The sequence below is a fragment of the Protopterus annectens genome, chromosome 16.part0 (assembly GCF_019279795.1).
Source record: "Protopterus annectens isolate FY-2018-M chromosome 16.part0, PAN1.0, whole genome shotgun sequence".
Lineage (NCBI taxonomy): Eukaryota > Metazoa > Chordata > Ceratodontiformes > Protopteridae > Protopterus > Protopterus annectens.
The window spans coordinates 226,367,599-226,394,389 of record NC_056750.1 but is presented as its reverse complement, the minus strand read 5'-3'; the positions used below and the strand labels follow the sequence as shown (position 1 = coordinate 226,394,389).

The 26,791-nt window shown below is 35.8% G+C and overlaps 1 protein-coding gene across 3 annotated transcripts in view; it reads left to right on the top strand.

Moving 5' to 3' along the window:
- The window catches only part of LOC122791074 (proto-oncogene Mas-like), a 158,129-nt gene that overhangs the window by 131,181 nt on the left and 157 nt on the right, over positions 1–26,791 (top strand). For all 3 annotated transcript variants that reach the window (XM_044058851.1, XM_044058852.1, XM_044058850.1), the window contains one exon: positions 25,594–26,791. This exon is cut by the window's right edge and continues 157 nt beyond it. In XM_044058851.1, coding sequence (XP_043914786.1) covers positions 25,642–26,646 — 1,005 coding nt within the window. In that variant the 5' untranslated portion in view covers positions 25,594–25,641 and the 3' untranslated portion in view covers positions 26,647–26,791. The remainder of the gene's footprint in view (positions 1–25,593) is intronic.

Here is a 26,791-nt window from a genome sequence, read left to right as displayed (position 1 = left end):
AATTCGCTGTTCCGACAAACATACACACAACACAAACACACCAAAATAAATAATCCACACACATGCACTTCACAAAACTCTACACTAAACCATACATACACTACTAGCTATCCACTTACTTTAACCCAACCCTAACCCTAATGTCCGTAACTACTGCACACTCACCTTACCCGCTTCCTAACCCTAAGGTCCCTAACTATCACACACTCACCTTACCTGCTCCCTAACTCTAAAGTCCCTATCGCACACTCACCTTACCCGTTCCCTAACCCTAAGGTCCCTATCGCACACTCACCTTACCCGCTCCCTAACCCAAAGGTCCCTATTGCAGACTCACCTTACATGCTCCCTAACCCTAAGGTCCCTAACTATCACACACTCACCTTAACCTGATCTCTTCACACACTCACCTTAACCCAGGTTATAACCTTCACTTCACAGTCAAGGAAATAGCAAAGCTGCAGAAACGGCCCACCGAATACTTTCCCTAGTAAAGTATTCGATATTCTGCAGCTTCGCTATTTTCAGCATTCGGTGCATAGAGTTTGATATTATAACATTTGAAGATTTAAGACTTCAATGTTATAATATAGACCCTTTACACCCAGTGGGAGATTACTCATCACCTGGGAACTATCACCACTGAATTCTAGCTCAGCTCAGAAGATAGAGTTGGCTCTGGGCAGGAATGCAACTCATCAAGTTGCAAGGGCATGGGCTCCTTGTGGCTAATGTGGGCATCCAACTTCCTGTTTGTTATCTACCTCACAAGGTCTGACAGCCCCTGATGGATGACAGCCCTGGGACAGGGCTACTTGACACCCTGCGGTGCAAGTATGCAGGAGGTGTGCTAGTTATCAGGCATCTGGGACTCAGATGTGCTAAATACCTCTGCAGGTGTGCTATTGCTGCCACTGGGGAGGCGACACAGTCATTGACTATGGGAGAGATGTGGATTACTGTGTTGCAGCATATAATAGTAACAGAAATAGAAAGAAACAAAAAATAAACCATATAAATGCATTAAAGAAAAGGAATAGTGATGGGAGAATAAAAAACAATGAATATCATATTCTTAATTATGCTGATGTTGATAAAATAAAGCATAAAATGACTTACACAGGCATGTCGTTAAACTGTTTGTTTGATTACAACATATGTGGGGGGAGGCTAAGCCAAAAAACATCCACACATGCAGTATGACATAAGTGAATATTAACTGTATTAGCTATTTATCAAGACAGCACATCTGTGTTTGTGGCCATTGATGCTATTTGAGTTTTGTCAATAATAAAATTGTGCATTTACATAACAAACGTGCTGATCACAAAATAAATATGTCCAGTACAGGTGATAAACAAGGGACATATGCTTATACTGTATAATGAGATATGCCCACTAAATTATGACTAACTGTGGATACTACATATATTAACCTTGTAGTGTTGTAATGATATTAGTGGCATACAAATATACTTTATCATGACAACAAAACTTTTTTGGGAAGGTAGGGATTAAACAGACAGTGAACAAAGACTTAACATGATAAGCCATTTGTTCACCTATATGGGAGGAGGCCTGCAGAAGTGCACTGGTAACATTGCACAGTGCACACACATGGTGTTCACTACCCATGAGCTATGCTAATACCAACATATGTGGTACTGCTGTGTAAAAATTATGTATACTAATTCTTATACTAGCTGCCATGCCATCACAGTCAGCTTCCTAACAGCATGTATACTCATCCCAGTTCATAGATTAGTACTAAGCGAACTGCCCTTACAAGCTTAGTCAATTATCCCTTGTGGGACTTAAACCCTGCACTTTGTGTTTGTAAGGAAAACGCCTTAACCATTAGGCCATCCTCCCACTTAGTCATTCTACTCTCTACTGTCCACCTCCATGTTGCACAAATTGCAAGGAAATGCACAATGAAAAGCAAAAAAAATGTTATACATTTACAGCTGGAGGTGCTATCCACGAATGAACAATGTCAGAAAAGTTGTGATTGCATTTTTATTGTAATATATAGGATGCAGCTGTGTCTCTGAGGGAATGACAATTAACTCAGAGATGAAATTACACTAGACAGCACGCTAATGATTTCAGAAAACACTACCAGATGCTCATCAGTTGTATCAGTTCAGTATGACTTCAAAAAACATCAGCAAAGGTATCTACAACGGTGGAAGAGCTGTTATTTTGATTTATCATGGTACAACTAAAAGCTGTCCAGTGTTAAGAAGGTGTACCTAACTGTAACATTTTAAATTACTGAGATTGATTTGGTGCTGTTATATCTAATATGGTTAGCTACCAATAAGGATTAGTTTGCATGTCTGTATCTTTTGTGCATATTTGGAATGTTTGTGCACGTGTGTGTGCTTGTGTGTACATGTGTGTGTGTGTGTGTGTGTGTGTGTGTGTGTGTGTGTGTGTGTGTGTGTGTGTGTGTGTGTCTGGTGTTTACAAACTACTGCATGTGTGTGTCTGTGTGTGAGTGTACATAGACCCATGGATATTAGTTTGTGAGTTGCCTTAATGCAAAACAAATGACTTTATGTATTAGTACACAAGTTCAGACATTTAATTAGCCTCTTTTGTAAGTTGTAGTTTTAAGAGGTGTTATGACAGACCTAATGTATATCAGGATGGTTCACAGGACTGAAGTGATGGATAGGAAAAATAAAAGGAGTCTGACAAGGAAAAACAAGATGAGCTCAGTTGACTATAGAGCAGATCCTTTGCACTGTTGAAGTTAAAGTTAGTTGAGGAGCAGTAGAGAGAGAGAGAGATGCTCGGTGATGTTTTATAATGTCCTGTAAAGTGCATACTATTTCTGAAATGTGAAGCTATCAAGTCCTTGTACATTGATCAGGATGAGCATTTTTCAAAAGCTGGCTAATGTTTGTTCCATTCAGATTTCTTTATATGTCAGTATTCATTGCAATCAGCATTTGCTATTCATTTTTGATATTGTTTCAACATTTCAGATGGATGAATGAGGGATGCCCCATTGTGTAATGTTGCCCAACTCATCGGAATTCTGCCAGATACTTAAAAATGTAAATATATGTTTAAAACCTTTCATCATCTGTCACTAGCTGTACACTAAGCAGTGCTTCCTGAATGTAAATTTGACACACGTGTTATAATTACTAATCTTTCTGCTATTGCCTGAGTTGCATACTCAGTATAATTACCACACAAAACATATAAAAAAAAACTGTACTGATTGTTGTAGACACACACACATGCACTCATATGTAAATAATGACTTAAGGCCTCTTTGTAAAGAAATACACTGGGAATATTGATAAGTATTTTTAGGACTAAGCATTTTAGGTGGTATAAATATTGCTATCACCACCGAGTATTGTATCTTTTGGGAGAAAAAGGTACATTAATTTAGTAGTTAACCAGGATATATACAAATATATATATCAAAACAAGATGAGCTCATTTGATTATAGAACACATTTTTTCACTGTTGAGGTAAACTATTCAATCTGGATTCACGGTCTACATGTCTTATTTATGTCAAAAGCAAAATTTAATCTAGTGGTGCTGATACTGTTCATTTTGCAGATGTGCAAAAGGTCCAACAGAGCTGGATCCAAAGATGCGTTGTACGCCAAGCATAGGTCACGTCTCAGTAACCTGTAGGAGACTGAGTATAAAGGTAGGGCTTTAAGGTGATCTATAGAGGACGATGTGCTTATATCCTGGATACTTCTTTTAAGTAACCTTTGTGGGCATATGTTTGGTCAGGTACATGCCAAAGGGAACATTAAACTTAATGATGGGTCTGATAAGGGTCAAATAATGTGGCACTATGAATTCCTTGGACCTGGATGCCTTGCCCTCACTTATAAGCTAGGCATTGTAGAATGATTTTCACACTACCTTGGCCACATGTTGGTCAAAGGTCAGATTATTGTCTACATATATTCCCAGATCTCTGAGAGCTGGGTCAGCTCTTAGGGGTGTCTTTTCAATGGAGGAATTACCTGGATAGCTTTTCCCAAAAGGCACTATTATGCATTTCTTGGTATTGAGTTTTAGTCTGACTTTGGCACCAGCCATTTGTCTGTGTTAGACCATCTTGTAAGATGTTTGTGCCATGGGGGAATCTTGATTTGTAAATAAAGACAAACACCGCAAACAGGAATACAGCTGTGTAGTGATTGCAAATCTAGGGTAGACATGCATAGCTGAAAAACCTACATACATACACACACACACACACACACACACACACACACACACACACACACACACACACACATATATATATATATATATATATATATATATGTTTGATGAACTTCTTTGAATAGCAGTTATGTCAACGTACATAATGTTGATACAAATTGATTGATATTACACATGTCAACACACTACTACGCATCCATCAAGCTTTATTCTCGGTATATGCAAAACTTGACATAAACAAACCCAAACAAAATGTCTTTTTTTCACAGAGATCTATTTTTTCATGGAGGCAAGCCCCACCTGAACCCCTCATGTAGGGAGCTCTGCATCTCACACATCCTGATAATTATATATTCTAACTCTGCGATTGCACAATCTGTGTGTAAATAGAATATTCCTTTACCCGGGGACTTTCGATCTCACACAACTGTCGATCATCTGTTTAGTTGACCAAATCGAACCTAGAAACATGAAACATGTATAAGAACAGATGTGTATGTAAATGATGCGTTGTCTCCATCAGTTAATAGTCAAGTATTCCCATGATATAATCATTCAGGGGCCTTGAACATTGCATCATTGCCAACACTGACCTGCAGCTACATGTGACCATTAAGTGTCACATGAAGTAAGATACACTGCTGGAAATCTTTTATCTTAAATAGCCATTGGAGATTTTAAAACTATAAATATTCCAGATTATCTCCAGCTGTCCATGGATATCATCTTTTTGATTCTGTTTTAAATAAATTCATCCTATAAATGTGGAAAACATTTTTTTTTAATTTTATTTATTTGTTAATTGGATTATTTATTGTTGATTGGATTAGCCAACATGACACAAGACTCTCTTTTCAGGGACAACCCAAAAGCAATAGTTAAGGTATTTGCCAAGAGTTACGGTATAGATAAATGGACTCCCACTACATACCCTTGACTACAAAAAGCAGCTGATTAACAGCTCAGAGCATTAATCCTCTGTGCTAACTGCAGTTAGGAATTCTGCCATGCCGTTATAATACATTGCAAGCACTCCTGCTTGTTAGCAAGCTTTCATGGCTTGTAATAAATACAGCTTTAAAAAAAAAAGTTTGTTCTAGTTTTAAAGAATAAAAATATAGTCAGTGCACACTGTAACACAATTAAAACACAAATACAAGCATTGTATTTAATTATAGGCCTAACAGAGGAGGATTATCAAGGTATAATAACATCCCTTGACCTGGAGGAAATACCCTAAGTAGTCAGCTGGGCTTAAAAAGGATTCTCTTATTACTTGGATACAGTGTGGTCAAATGAGAGTTTGTTGTCAACAAATGTACCCAGACCCGAGGTGTGTGTTTTGATAGGTGTGCCATTAATGTGACAAAAGCAATGGTGCTCCTCTTTATTTAACAGTACAGTACCCCATTATGTGGCATATGTGTTAGCTTCCCTTGCAGAACATGGGAGTCTCCAAAAGGGCTAATGATGGCATGACAATTGTAGCCCCCAGCAAACTTAGCAGCCAAAGGCTCTTGATATCAGCTTTGACATCGGATTATTATATACAAAACAGGAGTTGTTCCAGTATTGAGCCCAGTGAGAAAAGACTGGGAATGACATTTGGGTGGAAAGTATGCCCTCAGTTCTAATTTGCTGAGTTCAGTCTCTGAGACAATTTTTTATCCATTAGGTAATGTAATGGTTTACAGGGTTCCTATCATGACATCGAAAAGTGAAAATATCAAACGGCCTAAAGGCCGAACATGGCGGACCTCAATATGCTTTTTGTGAGATCACAGTACAGTGAAGATTATAATATTTTCCCTTTCCTCACTGTAGTGTGATCTTGGAGTTGGTCTAGATATTTAGTGTGGAGGGGGGTGTGGGGCACAGCACCCCCACAATAGCGAGCTCGAGGTATGGCATTTTTGGCCTTTTGGTCGTTTGATATTATGTTTGTTCGATGTTCTGATATAGATCTGGTTTACATTTAATTTAATTAACTAATCTATGATACCCAAATCTGCAATTATGTTAACAACTTTGTCTGTGACTTGCCTTCATCCAAGACCCCAGTAACATTCTCAAAAATGTCTTTCAGCTTAAGAAGATAGGATCTAACCTTCAGAAGTCCAAACTAATTTGGGTGAAAGGATGCCGATGTCTATGTTAATGTGGTCCATAACACTGCATTCCATTATCTTATAGACAAGGCTTGGGAGACTTACAGATCTATACTTATCAGGAGCAGTGGTAGGCAATGACAAATGCAATTCTCCATGCCTCAGGCATAAAGCCAGATGTGAGTTCGAGGTTGAAGTGGATGCAAAGTGAGTCAATGAGACCATGTTTCATGCTAGCAAGAAATTACACCAGTATATTACCAGGCCCTAAGGAGATAGTATTTTCTTTTCTAAGATAACCTTTAAGACTTGTTCAGGTGTGATATTTGGGGGAGGTGCTGAAATGTAGAGGCAAGGTGGAGATGGGGAGGTGAAGTTTAAAATAAACCTGTCTGCTAATAAGGCTCTTTCTCTGTTCATGTCTCTTTTCTAAACAAAGTTATGTATTCCATACCTAAGAGAAATGCAAATACATAATACTGAGGCTTGTCACTTATCAATCATCCAGTGTCAGTAAACTGCAGCATAACACCTTAAAAAATGTTTAGATGGTTAAACAATCCCTGCCTTTGTCTCCCATGGTCCCATGTTGCAAACTTGATCCACCCAGATACTCAAATATATATCTATCCCCACCTCCCACCCCCCTCACACACACACACACACACACACACACACACACACACACACACACACACACACACACACACACACACACACAAACACACACATGCACACACAACACATACTTCTAGAAAAAATATCACCATAAGTGCAAACGTGTGTGTGTGTGTGTGTGTGTGTGTGTGTGTGTGTGTGTGTGTGTGTGTTGTCTTTCGGCTTTTCCCGGTTAGGGGTCGCCACAGCAAAACTCCAGTCCGCTAATGATTGGCAGTAGATTTTTACGTGCCGAGTTGCCAGCCCTGACACACAACCTTCAACGAAGGTACGCCCATTCACGCATGTCTCCACACAGAAGATGCTCTAGCTGGGAATCGAACAGGACAACATCTTACTGTGAGGCAACAATGCTATCTCAGCAACACCACCGCAGTTTTCACCATAAGTGCAAACGTATTCCCCTGAAATCAGTCATGTGATTACTTTATGCTTCTTAATCAAAATGTGCTACCAGGAAACCTTGTACTATGTATCATTACTTTTCTGATCTTTCCTTCCTTCCATGTACTATGTATCAGTACTTATTCTGATCTTTCCTTCCTTCCAAGTACTGTGTATCAATACTCATTCGGGTGATCTTCCCTTCCTTCCATGTATTATGTAGCAATATTAATTCTGGTCATCTGACATTTTTTTTAAGCCGAGCAAACTACTTTCTTTTGGGGTTTTCCTTAACGTTTGCCATAAATACCAAACAACCAATTACTTAGATTTCTGCCCATTATGGTTTAGTGAATCTTCAGCAATTTTAATTCAAATTATACCTTAAATTCATAGAAGGAACCAGAAAAAGTAACCTCTTCTGAAAGCTCCATTGCCAGAATTTTTTTTTTTTGTGGTAATATGCTGTCCTTGTCTTTGCTATATGTTAATGGAGTAGTGAAGCCAAACTGGGCCCATTCATCGGAGCACTAATTCAAAGGTTTAAAATGACCTGTTGGTATGATTTTGTTTTCACTCACACTGTCATTTTAGGCTAAATAAATGACAGCAACTGAGGTAATGCAATGCTAAGGTGAAATGCCATTATTAGTGGAAATATAGATAGGATAACCACATTTCTCAGTGTTACTAAATTACAGGTTGACATAGGTTTACAGTTTACATGTTCTGTAATGTTATGTTTGCATCAGGAGAAAAATACAGGATATCTATCCTAGTAGAAAAATGTCACATTGCTGTGGAAAATACAAAAAATATCAAGGATTAGCCAGGCATAGCTTCTAGACATGTCTGGCATTCCAGAATTAATTTTGTTTGGAATATTCATGCTAAAATTTGTTAAGTAAATTACATTGAAATAAGAATGCTTACAAAATGATAAATCAAGGTGGTTTGAATGCGCAGGTAGGGGAGATGTTGTCAAAATGGTTCCATCAGCTCTGTATTATTAAAGCTTTCACTAGCTGCTTTTATCCTCGCAAGATAATCAACTTACCACAGCCTAAGGTTGAGATGATTTTTAACCATCTGATAGCTGGTTGCAAAGCTGGAAACCAGGTGCAACATCAGTTGTAAGTATGGTAATAGAGAAGAATTCCATGCAGATGTTAGTGCTGATAACTGGTTATGCAATGCCGTCCCTGTATGTTCCAATATTTTGATAAAAAGTAAGTGCACTTGTAAATTGAACTATCATTTACTCTTTGCATGTTAGTATTTGATTCATTGGCATTTGAAACGTGTGCTTTGTGATACTGAAGAAACCAGTACAAAGTCTTCTTTTTAGTTTTATGCACTGCGGATGCTACACTGGTAATCTCTGTGTGCTTTTTGGTGTCAAGTCAGCCAATTCAAGGTGCTTTAGAGATGTTCAGCATCTTTTTTTGTAGTTATAATTCAAATCGTATTGAATGGATGACTGGAAATATTTTTATGGAGAAGATCCTGCACTGAGTCCATAAACTTCATGCATGAAGTTTAGCTGCCTTTGCCTTCTGGTTTGTTTTGTGGATTACCATAAACTTCATGCATGCTATTTTAACTGTCTTTGGCTTTGCTTTCTTTTGTGAACTACCATAAACTTCATGCATGACTTTCAGCTGCCTTTGATTTGCGGTTTGTTTTGTGGATTACCGTGAGCTCCATGGTCATAAAGCCATCTTGTTGCATGATCTGCCATTACATTACCAGATCTGCTACAAGTTTTTACATGCTAGTAGCTTGTGACACACTTGCTCTCTGACATTTGTTCACTGAAATTTGCACTAATTGGCAAGTGCCCAAGCTTACAGTAATCCGAACCAAGTGAATTATGTAGGACTTTCACCACTGAACCCTACTAAACTACATAACCCTACCAGAACTCTAATTCTAATCCTAAAATCCCTACCTGGTCCCTAACCCTAATCATAGCACTCTGCTCCCTAACCCCAAAGTCCCTGTTCACTGCATACAAATCCACTCTCTACCCCTAAACTTAAAGTCCCCAATTGTTCCCAAACCCTAAAATCCCCTCCTAGTACCTAACCCTAAACTCGTATACCAGTCCTAAACTTAAAACCCCCTTCCCACTCTCTAAACCTAAAGTCCCTGATCAATAGCTAACCCTAAAACTCACCTCCTGCCACATAAATTTAAAGCATCCCCTCCCTATATCTAAATCCTGCTTACGTTCTCTGCCTCAAACTCTAACCCAAACTCCCAACTCATTCCACCCCTTGTCATAGCTTCCGCACTAACCTTGCCTGAACATAGCTATTGGCTTCAGGTGAGGTGAGGTGTGGCAATTCCAGTCTCTCTCTCTCTCTCTCTCTCTCTCCATAGCTGCCATACCGCACCTGAAAATGTAGTAAAGTTTAAGCATGACTGCCTAGTTATGTCTACAAGATACCCAAGTCCCTGGCAGAGTGATGGTGATGTATATTCTTTCTGGGACTTGGGCATTAGTAATAGATCCAACAACAACCTAATTTTCCTTTCTAATGAAACTGTCAACAGTTTGACTTCTTGATCAAGCAATTATCTGTAGTTTTAAGTAATAATACTTTATACAATATGAAAAAAAAATATTGCACACTCACTCTGGATGACAACTCAGATCTGAATTTAAGTGATTGTTTGAAACAGATTACACTGCCCCAGCACTGTACCCTGGTAGTTGTTGAGGCAAATAAAAAAATACAGCTTTGCATTCCTTCACCCCATTGATGGATACTAAGGCATCCTAAGAACTGACTAGAGAAGAGTTGTAACAGCCGGATTGTTTCAAAGATATTAACTTTGAGCCACAGTTTAAAGCAATAGCAGCTGCTATCAGTGCAGTAAGAGAAGATCCACTGGTGGAAATGAAATATAATAGGTAACTGTCATCTATACCACTCTAATTCAGGGCAATGTGTTTTCATCTGTGATGTCTGAAAGATAGTTAGACCCTGCCATTAAATAAAATCTGCACATAACATCAAGATGGAATACTTTCCAGCTAGCTGCATTAATGTGCCACTTTTATGGATTGTGAGGATAAAGACTTCTTGACTAATTGCTTTAGTTATTAGATTTGATTATTGTGTTGCTAGCTGTAGAGCTGGTTCATTTTCTAGTTCTGTTTATCATAAATGTATATTTGTGAGCCGCCAATTTAAATTTTCTAGTTTTCAGTACTGAAATTGTAATGATCCTAAATACACTATTCTACAATTTTTGCATATCAGTATGTGTTTTTTTTTTGACAGGTAACTTTACTGTCTTTACTACATGTGGTTGTGCTAAGAGAGCAGTAATGCATTAAAACTTAAAAATATATAGCAATCATCTAAGTGTTATAGCTTTTGATTTTCTCTGAAATGTATTCATCAATATAAATTCTTTTGACTGTATTTTTATTCTGTTATAACTGAGTAGCATATACATTCATAGGTTCATAGAAGATTACTAGGCTAATGGCTTAACAGCCCTTACATGCCTAGCCAATATAATATAATTTTACCCAATGGATGGCTCCTAGGGCAAGAGGATGGAATGGGTTTATATCCATGCCTTGAGTATCTTATAGACTGCCTCATCCATAAAGGATGTAGGCACTACCACAGGTAAGAATTTGCAATGCCCCGACCATTGATCCAAACTGCATTTGAAGAGGGAAGGGCCCTGCTTAACATGAATAGGAAGCCTGTTCCAAAGAAAGGGGCGATCTCTGAGACACATATCTGTCCAGTATGAGTCGCTGACTAGGTTTAGATACCTAGATTGGGTGATCCTCTTAATGTAAAATGACCTGTTTGATCCCAAGTGTTAAGCAGCCACAAACAGATGCCTAGTACTAACCAAACAAAAGTAGATACATTGTATTTCAGTGCAGAACAGCAGCCTTTACATCAGTTTAAAAATGCAACTTTAAACTTTAAAGAAGTGCAAAAAATGAATGAATAAATACATAAATAACTAAATAAATACATAAATAAACACATTATTAATAATAAAAATAATAACTATTATAATAATTAATAATTGTATAAGGAGTACTGGACTGTCCACTAAATAAAATAAACGAGCCTCCGTGAGGCTGAATCAAGTCACAGTATAAAGCACAGCACTGGCACGTTGAATAATAAAAAGTTCACTTTAATTCACACTGTTATTACATAAAACTAAACTTGTGGTTAAGCGCTTTCATCTAACACCGTAGATTTCTTCAGAACCATCTTTCATTCAATTAATCTCATTTATATATACTTCACATTTAAACAATTACCTACTCATTAAAATCATGTGATAAAAAACAATTTCATTTGCTCATTAATTCCTTAAAGTGCACAGTGCTAAATTCCTATATATGCCTAACTATACTTGTATCTATCATTTAAAAACCAAACTTTTATAATTACTAATAAATACCTTTTTAAAAACTTATTTTAAAAACTGTCCTGGACTTCATATACTGTACCTGTTATCTATGTACTCAACTTACTATGTTTGCTTAAGTACAAGATGTATGTGTTTATATTCCTATCACACTGTTCATCATATTAATAACTCCATTCTCAGTGTTGCATTATCTGACTTATATGCCTCATAAAATAGTTTTGATGGATATATATTCATTTAACCCCGGGTAAACTGAGGCATTCAACTTGATTTGCCACCTAGTTTCTTTTTCTAATAATATTTCTTTTATGTTCCCTCCCCTGGGGTTAACATTGACTTGTTCTAATATTGCAAACTTGAAGTTCCTACACTTTGTGTTATCCTTACAATGTCTCCATAAAGCATTATTTTCATCCTGCTTCCTTATTCTATAATAGTGCTCATATATTCTATTTCTTAACAACCTAGATGTCATCCCTACATAATAACATGGGCATGTTGAACACAGAGCTAAATATACAACATTCTTAGTTCTACAATTCCCTTTAATGAACCTAACTTTTGTTTTCTGTACGTTTTCAATGTCACGCTTTCAGCCTCCATAATATGCTGACACTGATTGCAGGATCCACACTTAGTAGTCCTACCCTTTATCTTATGATTGTCACCTATCATATTCTTGAGCCTGCTTTTCAAATTTTGTCCATTTCTATAAACAAATGTAGGTCTGGTGCCCAATATTTTACTAATATCATCCTCAGTTTCTATTATGTTCCAGTTTTCATTATTATATCTTTAAATTTACAGACCTCAGGTGCATATTGTATGACGAAGCTCTCTTATATCTAGTATTCACTTCGGTCCTTTCTCCAACCCCTTCTATATTACCCAAAATGGGTTTATATTTTTTTCCCCACTCTTGTTTGACATATTTTACTGTATCAGATACCATCCTAACAGGATAACCTCTGTCAAGAAACATGGCGGCTATATGATTCAGTTCAACTATAACGTCCTCATACCTAGATGTCATCCTGACCGCCCTAATGCATTGACCTTTGATGATACTTTTTTTCTGATACTGGGGATGGCAACTGTTGTACTCAAGATAATCATTGCTAAAAGTATCCTTTCTATAAAGGTTGGACTTAAATTTATTATTCTCTATGGTTATTTTTGTATCCAAATATGCTATACTCTGTCTGTTCCTGTTGGTAGTGAACCTTAAATATTCGTTTCTACTATTTAGGTACAAAGTGAATTCATTCAAAAGTTCCTCACTGCCTTCCCAAATGAAAAACACATCATCCAAAAATCTTAGGTAACATTTTATATATTTATTCCATTCTGTTCCCAAGATGTATTCTTCTTCCCAATTCAGCAAAAACAGGTTTGCAAACATGGGGGCACAAGCCGCCCCCATGGCTACTCCCTTGCTTTGCCTATAATATTCACCCTGAAACATAATGAAATTATTTTTCAATACTACCTCCATAAATACCAGGATGACACCTATTTTATCCCAAGATATTTCACTATGTTTTCTCATACTCTCTTCGAATCTTGTTAGACCTTCTTCCTGAGGTATACACGAGAATAGGTCTACTACATCGATTGTAACCAAAAGGCAGTTGTCACTTATATATTCATCTTTGAGCCTGGTTAGAAAATCCCAGGAATCCTTAACTATGTGGGGGATATGGGAATATATCCCTTTCAACCACCCATCAACTACTTTACCCATTTCAAATGTTTTTGAATAACTTCCTGAAATAATTGGTCTAAAGGGTGGTTCCTGTATATTTTTATGGATCTTGGGTATGCCTATTATAGTTCCCATTATGGGATACTCAATTTTCACATAATTATACATCGTCGTATCTATTCTACTGTCCATTAATAAATCCTCTAAAATTAGATTAATTTTATGATATGCTATATTCACCTCATTTAATGAGGCAGTTGTATACTTTCCTGAATTTAGCAATATATTCATGATTTTGTTGTTATAAACTTCTGTGTAAAAAAGCACTACCCCCCCACCCTTGTCAGGCTTCATTATTCGAATTTTATTTTCCTTTTGTAGTTCCTGCATAATTCTTTCTTCATTCTTGGAGAGATTAGTAATGTAAGATTTTTTATTCTTAACACTTCCATACATTTCCTTTAATACCATCCTCTCATAAGTGGCTAATACACTATTTAATGGTGGGGTATATTTACTAGGTTTCTTAAACATCTCTTCACATATTTTTTCTTTCCCTCCAAAATGTATTGCTAAATTTAACTTTCTTACATATTTTTTGAAATCTATCACATAATTGACTAGATTGCCACTATTATTCGGTATATACTTCATACCTTTAGAAAATAAACCAAACATGTCCTTTGTCACCTTTAAACTTGTATAATTGTAGATACTAAATTCTTTCCATCTATAATGTATGTTACTATGTTGGATTATCTCATCATTACTTGATGCTGTCTTGTCTATTGCCATTAATATGTTCTGTTGTACTGTAGATTTCTTCTGTTGAACCCCCTCTCTCTTTCCTGTAATGGGTCCTTGAACACCTCCTCCTCTAAAAAATACTTGTTTGTTTCATATTCCCTATTATTGTTGTTGAAATAGGCTGTCCTACCCTTACTTGTAACCCATTTATTCTCCTTGTACCTTTGTCCAGAATTTTCTGTTCTATCCCTCTTAGGTTCAAAATTATATGCTGTACCATTTTCGTACTGCATAATATCACGTTTAACTTTTTACATTTTCTTTCCATTTGTGTATTTATCTGTTTCTCCACCCACGTAAATTGTGCATTAAAACTGGGTAAGTTCTCATCAAAAAACAGATCTGTAGTAATTATATGATCCAATTCCTCTATTTCAGTCATTAATACACAAATTCTTTTATCATTGCACGCTATAAGATACTTCATGAATGTATAACCAAAATTATCCAACATTTCACAACATTCTCTCAATTGCTCTTGTCCCATTTGAACACCCATAGGTCTTTTGAAAAATCGAAGCCCCATGGGGACTACCTTCACATCAATACACCTTTTTAAATAAGCATTGTCAAGTTGCAATGTTTTTAACATTTTTAATTTCTTGCCAAACTGAAATATTAAGTCTTTTAAAGTCATATCAACATTTTCTTTGCCCTTATTGGAATAATGTCTCTGGTTACTTTGTTCAAAATCGAAGTTACTGTCCAAAAAGTTATCTAATTTACATCGTTTGTCACTAGTAGCAAGCGGCGGTTGCTTGCGATACACAGTACCTTTATTTCCTTTGGATTGCGCCGTCATGGCGTATGTTCGCTTCGGTACAGTTCTCTTGGGTCTGGCTCCAGAAATATTATATTGGTCGTCCTCCGATCTAACCGACTCCATCCGCTCCGTTCCAACTTTCCTCGAGCTGTTGGTAGATCCATTAGAGGCCCGTCTCCTTCCTGCTCCTCTCTCTACTTGCGCATTAGGAATCGTACCCTCTGTACATGCGATATCCTGTTCCCTCTGATGTAACTTCCGGTACTGCGTTTCACCACTCACCAGCCTGGAATTGGTTTGTGTGACAAGTTCAATTAATCGGGTTAGCTCACCCTTCATGATAACCATTTCGGACTGTAACCGTTGGATATCATCCCTCCGTGGAGAAAATATCGAAGGCAATTCATCCAGGGAATCCATCGATAAAGTCACTAATAATTGTATAAGGAGTACTGGACTGTCCACTAAATAAAATAAACGAGCCTCCGTGAGGCTGAATCAAGTCACAGTATAAAGCACAGCACTGGCACGTTGAATAATAAAAAGTTCACTTTAATTCACACTGTTATTACATAAAACTAAACTTGTGGTTAAGCGCTTTCATCTAACACCGTAGATTTCTTCAGAACCATCTTTCATTCAATTAATCTCATTTATATATACTTCACATTTAAACAATTACCTACTCATTAAAATCATGTGATAAAAAACAATTTCATTTGCTCATTAATTCCTTAAAGTGCACAGTGCTAAATTCCCTATATATGCCTAACTATACTTGTATCTATCATTTAAAACCAAACTTTTATAATTACTAATAAATACCTTTTTAAAAACTTATTTTAAAAACTGTCCTGGACTTCATATACTGTACCTGTTATCTATGTACTCAACTTACTATGTTTGCTTAAGTACAAGATGTATGTGTTTATATTCCTATCACACTGTTCATCATATTAATAACTCCATTCTCAGTGTTGCATTATCTGACTTATATGCCTCATAAAATAGTTTTGATGGATATATATTCATTTAACCCCGGGTAAACTGAGGCATTCAACTTGATTTGCCACCTAGTTTCTTTTTCTAATAATATTTCTTTTATGTTCCCTCCCCTGGGGTTAACATTGACTTGTTCTAATATTGCAAACTTGAAGTTCCTACACTTTGTGTTATCCTTACAATGTCTCCATAAAGCATTATTTTCATCCTGCTTCCTTATTCTATAATAGTGCTCATATATTCTATTTCTTAACAACCTAGATGTCATCCCTACATAATAACATGGGCATGTTGAACACAGAGCTAAATATACAACATTCTTAGTTCTACAATTCCCTTTAATGAACCTAACTTTTGTTTTCTGTACGTTTTTCAATGTCACGCTTTCAGCCTCCATAATATGCTGACACTGATTGCAGGATCCACACTTAGTAGTCCTACCCTTTATCTTATGATTGTCACCTATCATATTCTTGAGCCTGCTTTTCAAATTTTGTCCATTTCTATAAACAAATGTAGGTCTGGTGCCCAATATTTTACTAATATCATCCTCAGTTTCTATTATGTTCCAGTTTTTCATTATTATATCTTTAAATTTACAGACCTCAGGTGCATATTGTATGACGCAAGCTCTCTTATATCTAGTATTCACTTCGGTCCTTTCTCCAACCCCTTCTATATTACCCAAAATGGGTTTATATTTTTTTCCCCACTCTTGTTTGACATATTTTACTGTATCAGATACCATCCTAACAGGATAACCTCTGTCAAGAAACATGGCGGCTATATGATTCAGTTCAACTATAACGTCCTCATACCTAGATGTCATCCTGGCCGCCCTAATGCATTGACCTTTGATGATACTTTTTTTCTGATACTGGGGATGGCAACTGTTGTACTCAAGATAATCATTGCTAAAAGTATCCTTTCTATAAAGGTTGGACTTAAATTTATTATTCTCTATGGTTATTTTTGTATCCAAATATGCTATACTCTGTCTGTTCCTGTTGGTAGTGAACCTTAAATATTCGTTTCTACTATTTAGGTACAAAGTGAATTCATTCAAAAGTTTCTCACTGCCTTCCCAAATGAAAAACACATCATCCAAAAATCTTAGGTAACATTTTATATATTTATTCCATTCTGTTCCCAAGATGTATTCTTCTTCCCAATTCAGCAAAAACAGGTTTGCAAACATGGGGGCACAAGCCGCCCCCATGGCTACTCCCTTGCTTTGCCTATAATATTCACCCTGAAACATAATGAAATTATTTTTCAATACTACCTCCATAAATACCAGGATGACACCTATTTTATCCCAAGATATTTCACTATGTTTTCTCATACTCTCTTCGAATCTTGTTAGACCTTCTTCCTGAGGTATACACGAGAATAGGTCTACTACATCGATTGTAACCAAAAGGCAGTTGTCACTTATATATTCATCTTTGAGCCTATATATAGGGAATTTAGCACTGTGCACTTTAAGGAATTAATGAGCAAATGAAATTGTTTTTTATCACATGATTTTAATGAGTAGGTAATTGTTTAAATGTGAAGTATATATAAATGAGATTAATTGAATGAAAGATGGTTCTGAAGAAATCTACGGTGTTAGATGAAAGCGCTTAACCACAAGTTTAGTTTTATGTAATAACAGTGTGAATTAAAGTGAACTTTTTATTATTCAACGTGCCAGTGCTGTGCTTTATACTGTGACTTGATTCAGCCTCACGGAGGCTCGTTTATTTTATTTAGTGGACAGTCCAGTACTCCTTATACAATTATTAGTGACTTTATCGATGGATTCCCTGGATGAATTGCCTTCGATATTTTCTCCACGGAGGGATGATATCCAACGGTTACAGTCCGAAATGGTTATCATGAAGGGTGAGCTAACCAGATTAATTGAACTTGTCACACAAACCAATTCCAGGCTGGTGAGTGGTGAAACGCAGTACCGGAAGTTACATCAGAGGGAACAGGATATCGCATGTACAGAGGGAACGATACCTAATGCGCAAGCAGAGAGAGGAGCAGGAAGGAGACGGGCCTCTAATGGATCTACCAACAGCTCGAGGAAGGGTGGAATTGAGCGGATGGAGTCGGTTAGATCGGAGGACGACCAATATAATATTTCTGGAGCCAGACCCAAGAGAACTGTACCGAAGCGAACATATGCCATGACGGCGCAATCTAAAGGAAATAAAGGTACTGTGTATCGCAAGCAACTGCCGCTTGCTACTAGTGACAAACGATGTAATTTAGATAACTTTCTGGACAGTAACTTCGATTTTGAACATGGTAACCAGAGACATTATTCCAATAAGGGCAAAGAAAATGTTGATATGACTTTAAAAGACTTAATATTTCAGTTTGGCAAGAAATTAAAAATGTTAAAAACATTGCAACTTGACAATGCTTATTTAAAAAGGTGTATTGATGTGAAGGTAGTCCCCATGGGGCTTCGATTTTTCAAAAGACCTATGGGTGTTCAAATGGGACAAGAGCAATTGAGAGAATGTTGTGAAATGTTGGATAATTTTGGTTATACATTCATGAAGTATCTTATAGCGTGCAATGATAAAAGAATTTGTGTATTAATGACTGAAATAGAGGAATTGGATCATATAATTACTACAGATCTGTTTTTTGATGAGAACTTACCCAGTTTTAATGCACAATTTACGTGGGTGGAGAAACAGATAAATACACAAATGGAAAGAAAATGTAAAAAGTTAAAACGTGATATTATGCAGTACGAAAATGGTACAGCATATAATTTTGAACCTAAGAGGGATAGAACAGAAAATTCTGGACAAAGGTACAAGGAGAATAAATGGGTTACAAGTAAGGGTAGGACAGCCTATTTCAACAACAATAATAGGGAATATGAAACAAATAAGTATTTTTTAGAGGAGGAGGTGTTCAAGGACCCATTACAGGAAAGAGAGAGGGGGTTCAACAGAAGAAATCTACAGTACAACAGAACATATTAATGGCAATAGACAAGACAGCATCAAGTAATGATGAGATAATCCAACATAGTAACATACATTATAGATGGAAAGAATTTAGTATCTACAATTATACAAGTTTAAAGGTGACAAAGGACATGTTTGGTTTATTTTCTAAAGGTATGAAGTATATACCGAATAATAGTGGCAATCTAGTCAATTATGTGATAGATTTTTAAAAAATATGTAAGAAAGTTAAATTTAGCAATACATTTTGGAGGGAAAGAAAAAATATGTGAAGAGATGTTTAAGAAACCTAGTAAATATACCCCACCATTAAATAGTGTATTAGCCACTTATGAGAGGATGGTATTAAAGGAAATGTATGGAAGTGTTAAGAATAAAAAATCTTACATTACTAATCTCTCCAAGAATGAAGAAAGAATTATGCAGGAACTACAAAAGGAAAATAAAATTCGAATAATGAAGCCTGACAAGGGTGGGGGGGTAGTGCTTTTTTACACAGAAGATTATAACAACAAAATCATGAATATATTGCTAAATTCAGGAAAGTATACAACTGCCTCATTAAATGAGGTGAATATAGCATATCATAAAATTAATCTAATTTTAGAGGATTTATTAATGGACAGTAGAATAGATACGACGATGTATAATTATGTGAAAATTGAGTATCCCATAATGGGAACTATAATAGGCATACCCAAGATCCATAAAAATATACAGGAACCACCCTTTAGACCAATTATTTCAGGAAGTTATTCAAAAACATTTGAAATGGGTAAAGTAGTTGATGGGTGGTTGAAAGGGATATATTCCCATATCCCCCACATAGTTAAGGATTCCTGGGATTTTCTAACCAGGCTCAAAGATGAATATATAAGTGACAACTGCCTTTTGGTTACAATCGATGTAGTAGACCTATTCTCGTGTATACCTCAGGAAGAAGGTCTAACAAGATTCAAGAGAGTATGAGAAAACATAGTGAAATATCTTGGGATAAAATAGGTGTCATCCTGGTATTTATGGAGGTAGTATTGAAAAATAATTTCATTATGTTTCAGGGTGAATATTATAGGCAAAGCAAGGGAGTAGCCATGGGGGCGGCTTGTGCCCCCATGTTTGCAAACCTGTTTTTGCTGAATTGGGAAGAAGAATACATCTTGGGAACAGAATGGAATAAATATATAAAATGTTACCTAAGATTTTTGGATGATGTGTTTTTCATTTGGGAAGGCAGTGAGGAACTTTTGAATGAATTCACTTTGTACCTAAATAGTAGAAACGAATATTTAAGGTTCACTACCAACAGGAACAGACAGAGTATAGCATATTTGGATACAAAAATAACCATAGAGAATAATAAATTTAAGTCCAACCTTTATAGAAAGGATACTTTTAGCAATGATTATCTTGAGTACAACAGTTGCCATCCCCAGTATCAGAAAAAAAGTATCATCAAAGGTCAATGCATTAGGGCAGCCAGGATGACATCTAGGTATGAGGACGTTATAGTTGAACTGAATCATATAGCCGCCATGTTTCTTGACAGAGGTTATCCTGTTAGGATGGTATCTGATACAGTAAAATATGTCAAACAAGAGTGGAAAAAAATATAAACCCATTTTGGGTAATATAGAAGGGGTTGGAGAAAGGACCGAAGTGAATACTAGATATAAGAGAGCTTGCGTCATACAATATGCACCTGAGGTCTGTAAATTTAAAGATATAATAATGAAAAACTGGAACATAATAGAAACTGAGGATGATATTAGTAAAATATTGGGCACCAGACCTACATTTGTTTATAGAAATGGACAAAATTTGAAAAGCAGGCTCAAGAATATGATAGGTGACAATCATAAGATAAAGGGTAGGACTACTAAGTGTGGATCCTGCAATCAGTGTCAGCATATTATGGAGGCTGAAAGCGTGACATTGAAAAACGTACAGAAAACAAAAGTTAGGTTCATTAAAGGGAATTGTAGAACTAAGAATGTTGTATATTTAGCTCTGTGTTCAACATGCCCATGTTATTATGTAGGGATGACATCTAGGTTGTTAAAAAATAGAATATATGAGCACTATTATAGAATAAGGAAGCAGGATGAAAATAATGCTTTATGGAGACATTGTAAGGATAACACAAAGTGTAGGAACTTCAAGTTTGCAATATTAGAACAAGTCAATGTTAACCCCAGGAGGGAACATAAAAGCAATATTATTAGAAAAAGAAACTAGGTGGCAAATCAAGTTGAATGCCTCAGTTTACCCGGGGTTAAATGAATATATATCCATCAAAACTATTTTATGAGGCATATAAGTCAGATAATGCAACACTGAGAATGGAGTTATTAATATGATGAACAGTGTGATAGGAATATAAACACATACATCTTGTACTTAAGCAAACATAGTAAGTTGAGTACATAGATAACAGGTACAGTATATGAAGTCCAGGACAGTTTTTAAAATAAGTTTTTAAAAAGGTATTTATTAGTAATTATAAAAGTTTGGTTTTTAAATGATAGATACAAGTATAGTTAGGCATATATAGGGAATTTAGCACTGTGCACTTTAAGGAATTAATGAGCAAATGAAATTGTTTTTTATCACATGATTTTAATGAGTAGGTAATTGTTTAAATGTGAAGTATATATAAATGAGATTAATTGAATGAAAGATGGTTCTGAAGAAATCTACGGTGTTAGATGAAAGCGCTTAACCACAAGTTTAGTTTTATGTAATAACAGTGTGAATTAAAGTGAACTTTTTATTATTCAACGTGCCAGTGCTGTGCTTTATACTGTGACTTGATTCAGCCTCACGGAGGCTCGTTTATTTTATTATAATAATTAGTAAATGAAAGTTAAATACCCATGATGTCTAGGTGGAAATATTTTCTTAGACTTTGTTTATTTTTTGATATGACCAACTGCATTTTCATAGTTCTGGGAGATTATGTTGAGTGATATTTTGTGATATGAAATTATTTTGAAGGTTGTAGATGTATGCTGAGAAGATGGGATGAGTGTTTTTTTTTTTTTTTTGTCTTGGCATACATGCTTGTTTGCAATGCTTTCTTCAGCATTTTTTTTATTTCAGCCTTATTATTTTGTGATTTTTCTTAAGTTACTTTTTCATGTAATGATTGCCATTTTTGAAGTCATCTATTTTGGCTAGCTAGTGCAGTCTTAAAAGTGGTTCTATTTTACAGCCTGTCAAAAGCAATTACTTGATTGTTTTGTTTTCCTGTTTAATGCAGAAGTTGCTGCAGCTGTTATGCAGTGGGTTGTGCATGTTATTGGCACAATTTAATAACTATCTGTATAACATATTTGCAGTTTTTAAGTATATGTTGCATGCTTTCTGTGGGTATAAAATATACCAGGTGTACCTCATGGTAACCCTGTTCATAGGATCATAGGATGTTACTAGACTATTGGCCTTGAGGCCCTTATAAGCCTAGCCAATAATTGTATCTGTGTTCCAACAAGTCATCACCATATGCTACTGTCTAGAAGGGACACAGGAGGAATCCCAGGGGTGTATTTTCTGTTCCCCCTCCAGTTATCCAGGTTATGCTTAAAAATGGTTAATGAAGTACTCTGTTAAGCATTTTGAATGTTTACAAGACAGAAGTTGTGACTGTGCTGTTTAAAATGTATCCTCCATATAACTGCATTGTCTTTCTGGCAGTTATTTAGTTTTTTTTTTTTATTGACATTCTATACCCATAATCTGTTTTCTTTTTTACTTTAAAACCATTTAGTCTCATAATCCTTTATTTCATCTTTTTTTTTTTATTTGCAAAGTGCATTTATATTGTTAGCCTAACTTTGTCTGAGATTAGTGCAATAGAATATCCTATTTTTTTCCCTTGTGCTATTAGTAGCTTATTGTACTTTGATTTTTTTACTTTCTCCATTTCACTTGTAAAAAAAAATCTTTAAAGACACTCTAACAACATGATGTTTCTGTGACTGGATGGTTTCTTCATGTGTTTTCCGTTTATTTTGCTTGCAAGTATTTTTTTTTTCATTTCAATACTTGCATCCATAGAATGTTTTGACCACATCATTTAATTCTTTCAATTGTATTGTTTTTAAATTTACCAAGTATGCTTTAGCTTTGGCTACTGCCAGTCCTGAGGTTTGATTTGTTTTATTGTGGCTTTATTCCTATTAAGTTCACATTGAAATAATTCATCATTTTCTGTGGTAGCTGTGTCCTTTACCATGATAACTATAATTTTTATATAGGCCTGCTATTTTGAAGCATATGGTTTTCAGTACACTATCCCCCTCTCTCTCTCTCTATATATATATATATATATATATATATATATATATATATATAAATATCTATATATCTATCTATATATATATATATATATATATATATATTTATATATATATATATATATATATATATATATATATATATGTGTGTGTGTGTGTGTGTGTATTTCACTTAGTGACTGCAGTTCACTTTCTGTTTTTCCTTTTAAAAATCCTTTTATATGTTTTTTGGGATAGTCAGTGATATTCCTAAATGAAATTTTGCTTTCACTATGGCTCCTCCTTAATAATATACACTCATTTTAATCCTAACCATACCCTGCCCCAACCCTAACATGCATCCTAACTTAAAAAAGCCCATAACATTATTGCTACACCAGACAGCTTGGACATGCACCACTTACAAGCACACACACACACACACACACACACACACACACACACACACACACACAAACACACAAACACAGACTAATTCTATCCCTTAACCCTAAAACACATACAAAATCCACCCTCTTACATAACCCTTACCAAAACCCTAAAATGCCCCACTTGCACACAAACACGAAGGTGCAGTACTTACCTTTGTCATCCATTTGGAAGTTTTACAAATAGGGATCGAACAAACATCCTGTTGCTCACTCTCTACTGCAGTTCAGTTGTGTCACACAAACAAGTGTTGACCAACTGCACTGCTCATATATCTATATATATATATCTATATCTATATCTATATCTATATCTATATCTGTCTATATGGGTGTTATAGGATTCATCATTGCACACATTTCATCCCATGTTGAAATGTTGGTGATTTACATTGGCGGTACAGCTGGTCGAATTATGTAATGGTCGAACTTCAGCAGATTGACCATTACATAATTCAGGAATTCCCCTCTCTTTCTACAAGGTTGTGTGATCCTGGAGTTAACGTATTTAATTTGAGGGTGTCTGGGGTGGGGGTGGGGGGGTGAAGCCAAACATAAAAGTTGTTTTTTCTTTTGATTTTGGTAATCATAAATGTAACCTTTGGGTTTAAATTTGCAATTACTTTTTTAGATAATTTAGGTTGCAATAAGTGGTAATTATTGATGAGTTTGTTTGATATTTTGTGCTTCAAACAATCACATTGATGACTAAACATTATATATTCATATATATAACTGCAGTTCAAAACAGTGAACACTCATATGAGCAAAAGCTTTTTTAAGGTTGTGAATAACAATGAATGCCCATATGAGTGAACATTATTTTTAATGGAGTTTTTGTTGGTAGCCTTTTGTATGGGATCTTTGTTACTCCACTGTTATGTGACCTTGGAGGTGGTATATTACAATTATCAGGAGATGTGGAGGGTGCAGGGGTTCTTGCCATCATGCAAAAAAGAAAACAGTCTTGACTTTTGTTGTCTTCATTCATTTTAGGGTCAATCCAAAATGATTGTTCCTTAGTTGTTCATTATTGCGAATGCCAAATGTTAGATGTTTGATCACACACACACACACACACACACACACACACACACACACACACACACACACACACACACACACACACACACACACACACACACACACACACACACACACACACACACACACACACACAGTTATGTTTAGCTATGCATATATAGATATAGGTATTAGATGGTTAAGCACACTACACATAAGCTTATAACAACTAAAGTTTAAAAAAATGTTTTTGTATGGTATAATAGCTACAATTCCTGGCATGGGCAGGAATCATTCAGGGATGCTCTAATTCACATCTCTGATCACTCAGAATTTACCCCTGGAATGAAATCAGACAAAATTAAACAAATCTATGCATAATTCCACTCTTGATAGGTATTGCATCTAAATTACCTTTCTGTGGTAATGTATGAATATAGTATTAAATTCACTAAGGTTTTGGTATCAGAAGTGAAAGTAAAATATGAAAAAAAAAACACTCCCATAAACCATATCAGAAATAGCAACAAGTGCCAGTTGAGAGCTAAAAGTTAAGTATGAGTGAACTGATATAGATCTAATCAATGTGAGAGATTTAATTTAGAAACTCTAAGAAAATATGCCATGTAAAGTTAACAGCAGTCATGATAATTAGCTTGCAAGGACTGCTTTTTTGTCTTGGACCATATAACTTAACAGTTCACTGTATTTCAGTACAGTATACATGTATGACACCCATTCAGATATGTAACTTATTGTATTTTATTTTGCAGAAAGTCAATGCACAAGAAACATCGCTTAGAGTAACATCAGACCTCACCATGGATAATACAAGTATAGGACCAATATTCATGCTGTTGACATCTTCAGGCTGGAAGGGCCAGGCATTTAATGAATCTAGTGAAAATAAGCTACCATCTACGCTATTCTTTTTTTGTTGGATTACCATTGCTACTGTAGGTCTACTGGGCAATGGAATCATCATCTGGTTCCTCTCACTTAAGATACAAAGAACTCATTTTGCTGTCCTCATTCTCAACCTGTCTGTAGCAGATTTTCTGTATCTCATTTGTAACACTATTGCAGCATTTATCAGGATCTCAGGTTCTCCAATAGAAGATACTACCATTTATAATACAGTGAAAACTATAAGCCAGTATATACCCTACAATGTAGGCCTGCTTTTAATGACTGCAATTAGTATTGAGCGATGTACTTGTCTAATTCGCCCTGTGTGGTACAGATTTCATCGCTCAAATAACTTTTCTGCAATTGTTGCAGCACTTATCTGGGTGTTTTGCATTTTCATAGTAGTGATTCCAAACATCATTGATTTAATTAATTGCCCATACAGCGTGATGCAAGACGATCCATATAAAACGAGCCAGAAATCATTCAGTGCACTGCTTCTTTATTTCTTAATCCTGTATTTTGCATTACTTTTCCCTATCACTCTTATCTGCACTCTTATAGTGGTGTGTAAAATGCAAAAAGACAAATCTGCAAGGCGTGCAAAAGTAAACGCAGTAATGGTGGCATCGATTATTGCCTTTGTTATATTTTCTGGGCCGTTCAGTTTGGTAATATTCATAATTAGGCAAAAGTCTAAGTCATCATATACATTAAGACTTGTGTATGCTGGATTTCGGATTCTCCATATCATAGGGTGTAGCATCAACCCTTTCATTTACATATTCTTGGGAAGGGACATGAAGAAATTCAAGCTGACAATTCTTCAAAATCTTCGACGTGTTTTTACTACTGAAACATCTCATGCAGAAAAGGATGAATCTGTGACAAGCAAGACAGAAAATATACAGATTTGAAACTCAAAGAAGCTTGGTATATTCAAAAAAAAAGTCTAGAGTGTTTTCCTGCTTTAGCTTCTGATAAAAATTTGGATTTTGAAAGTTGACTTCAAAGCAGATTTATAGCACATGAAGTACTCTTAAGTGTTAATGGATATGTAAA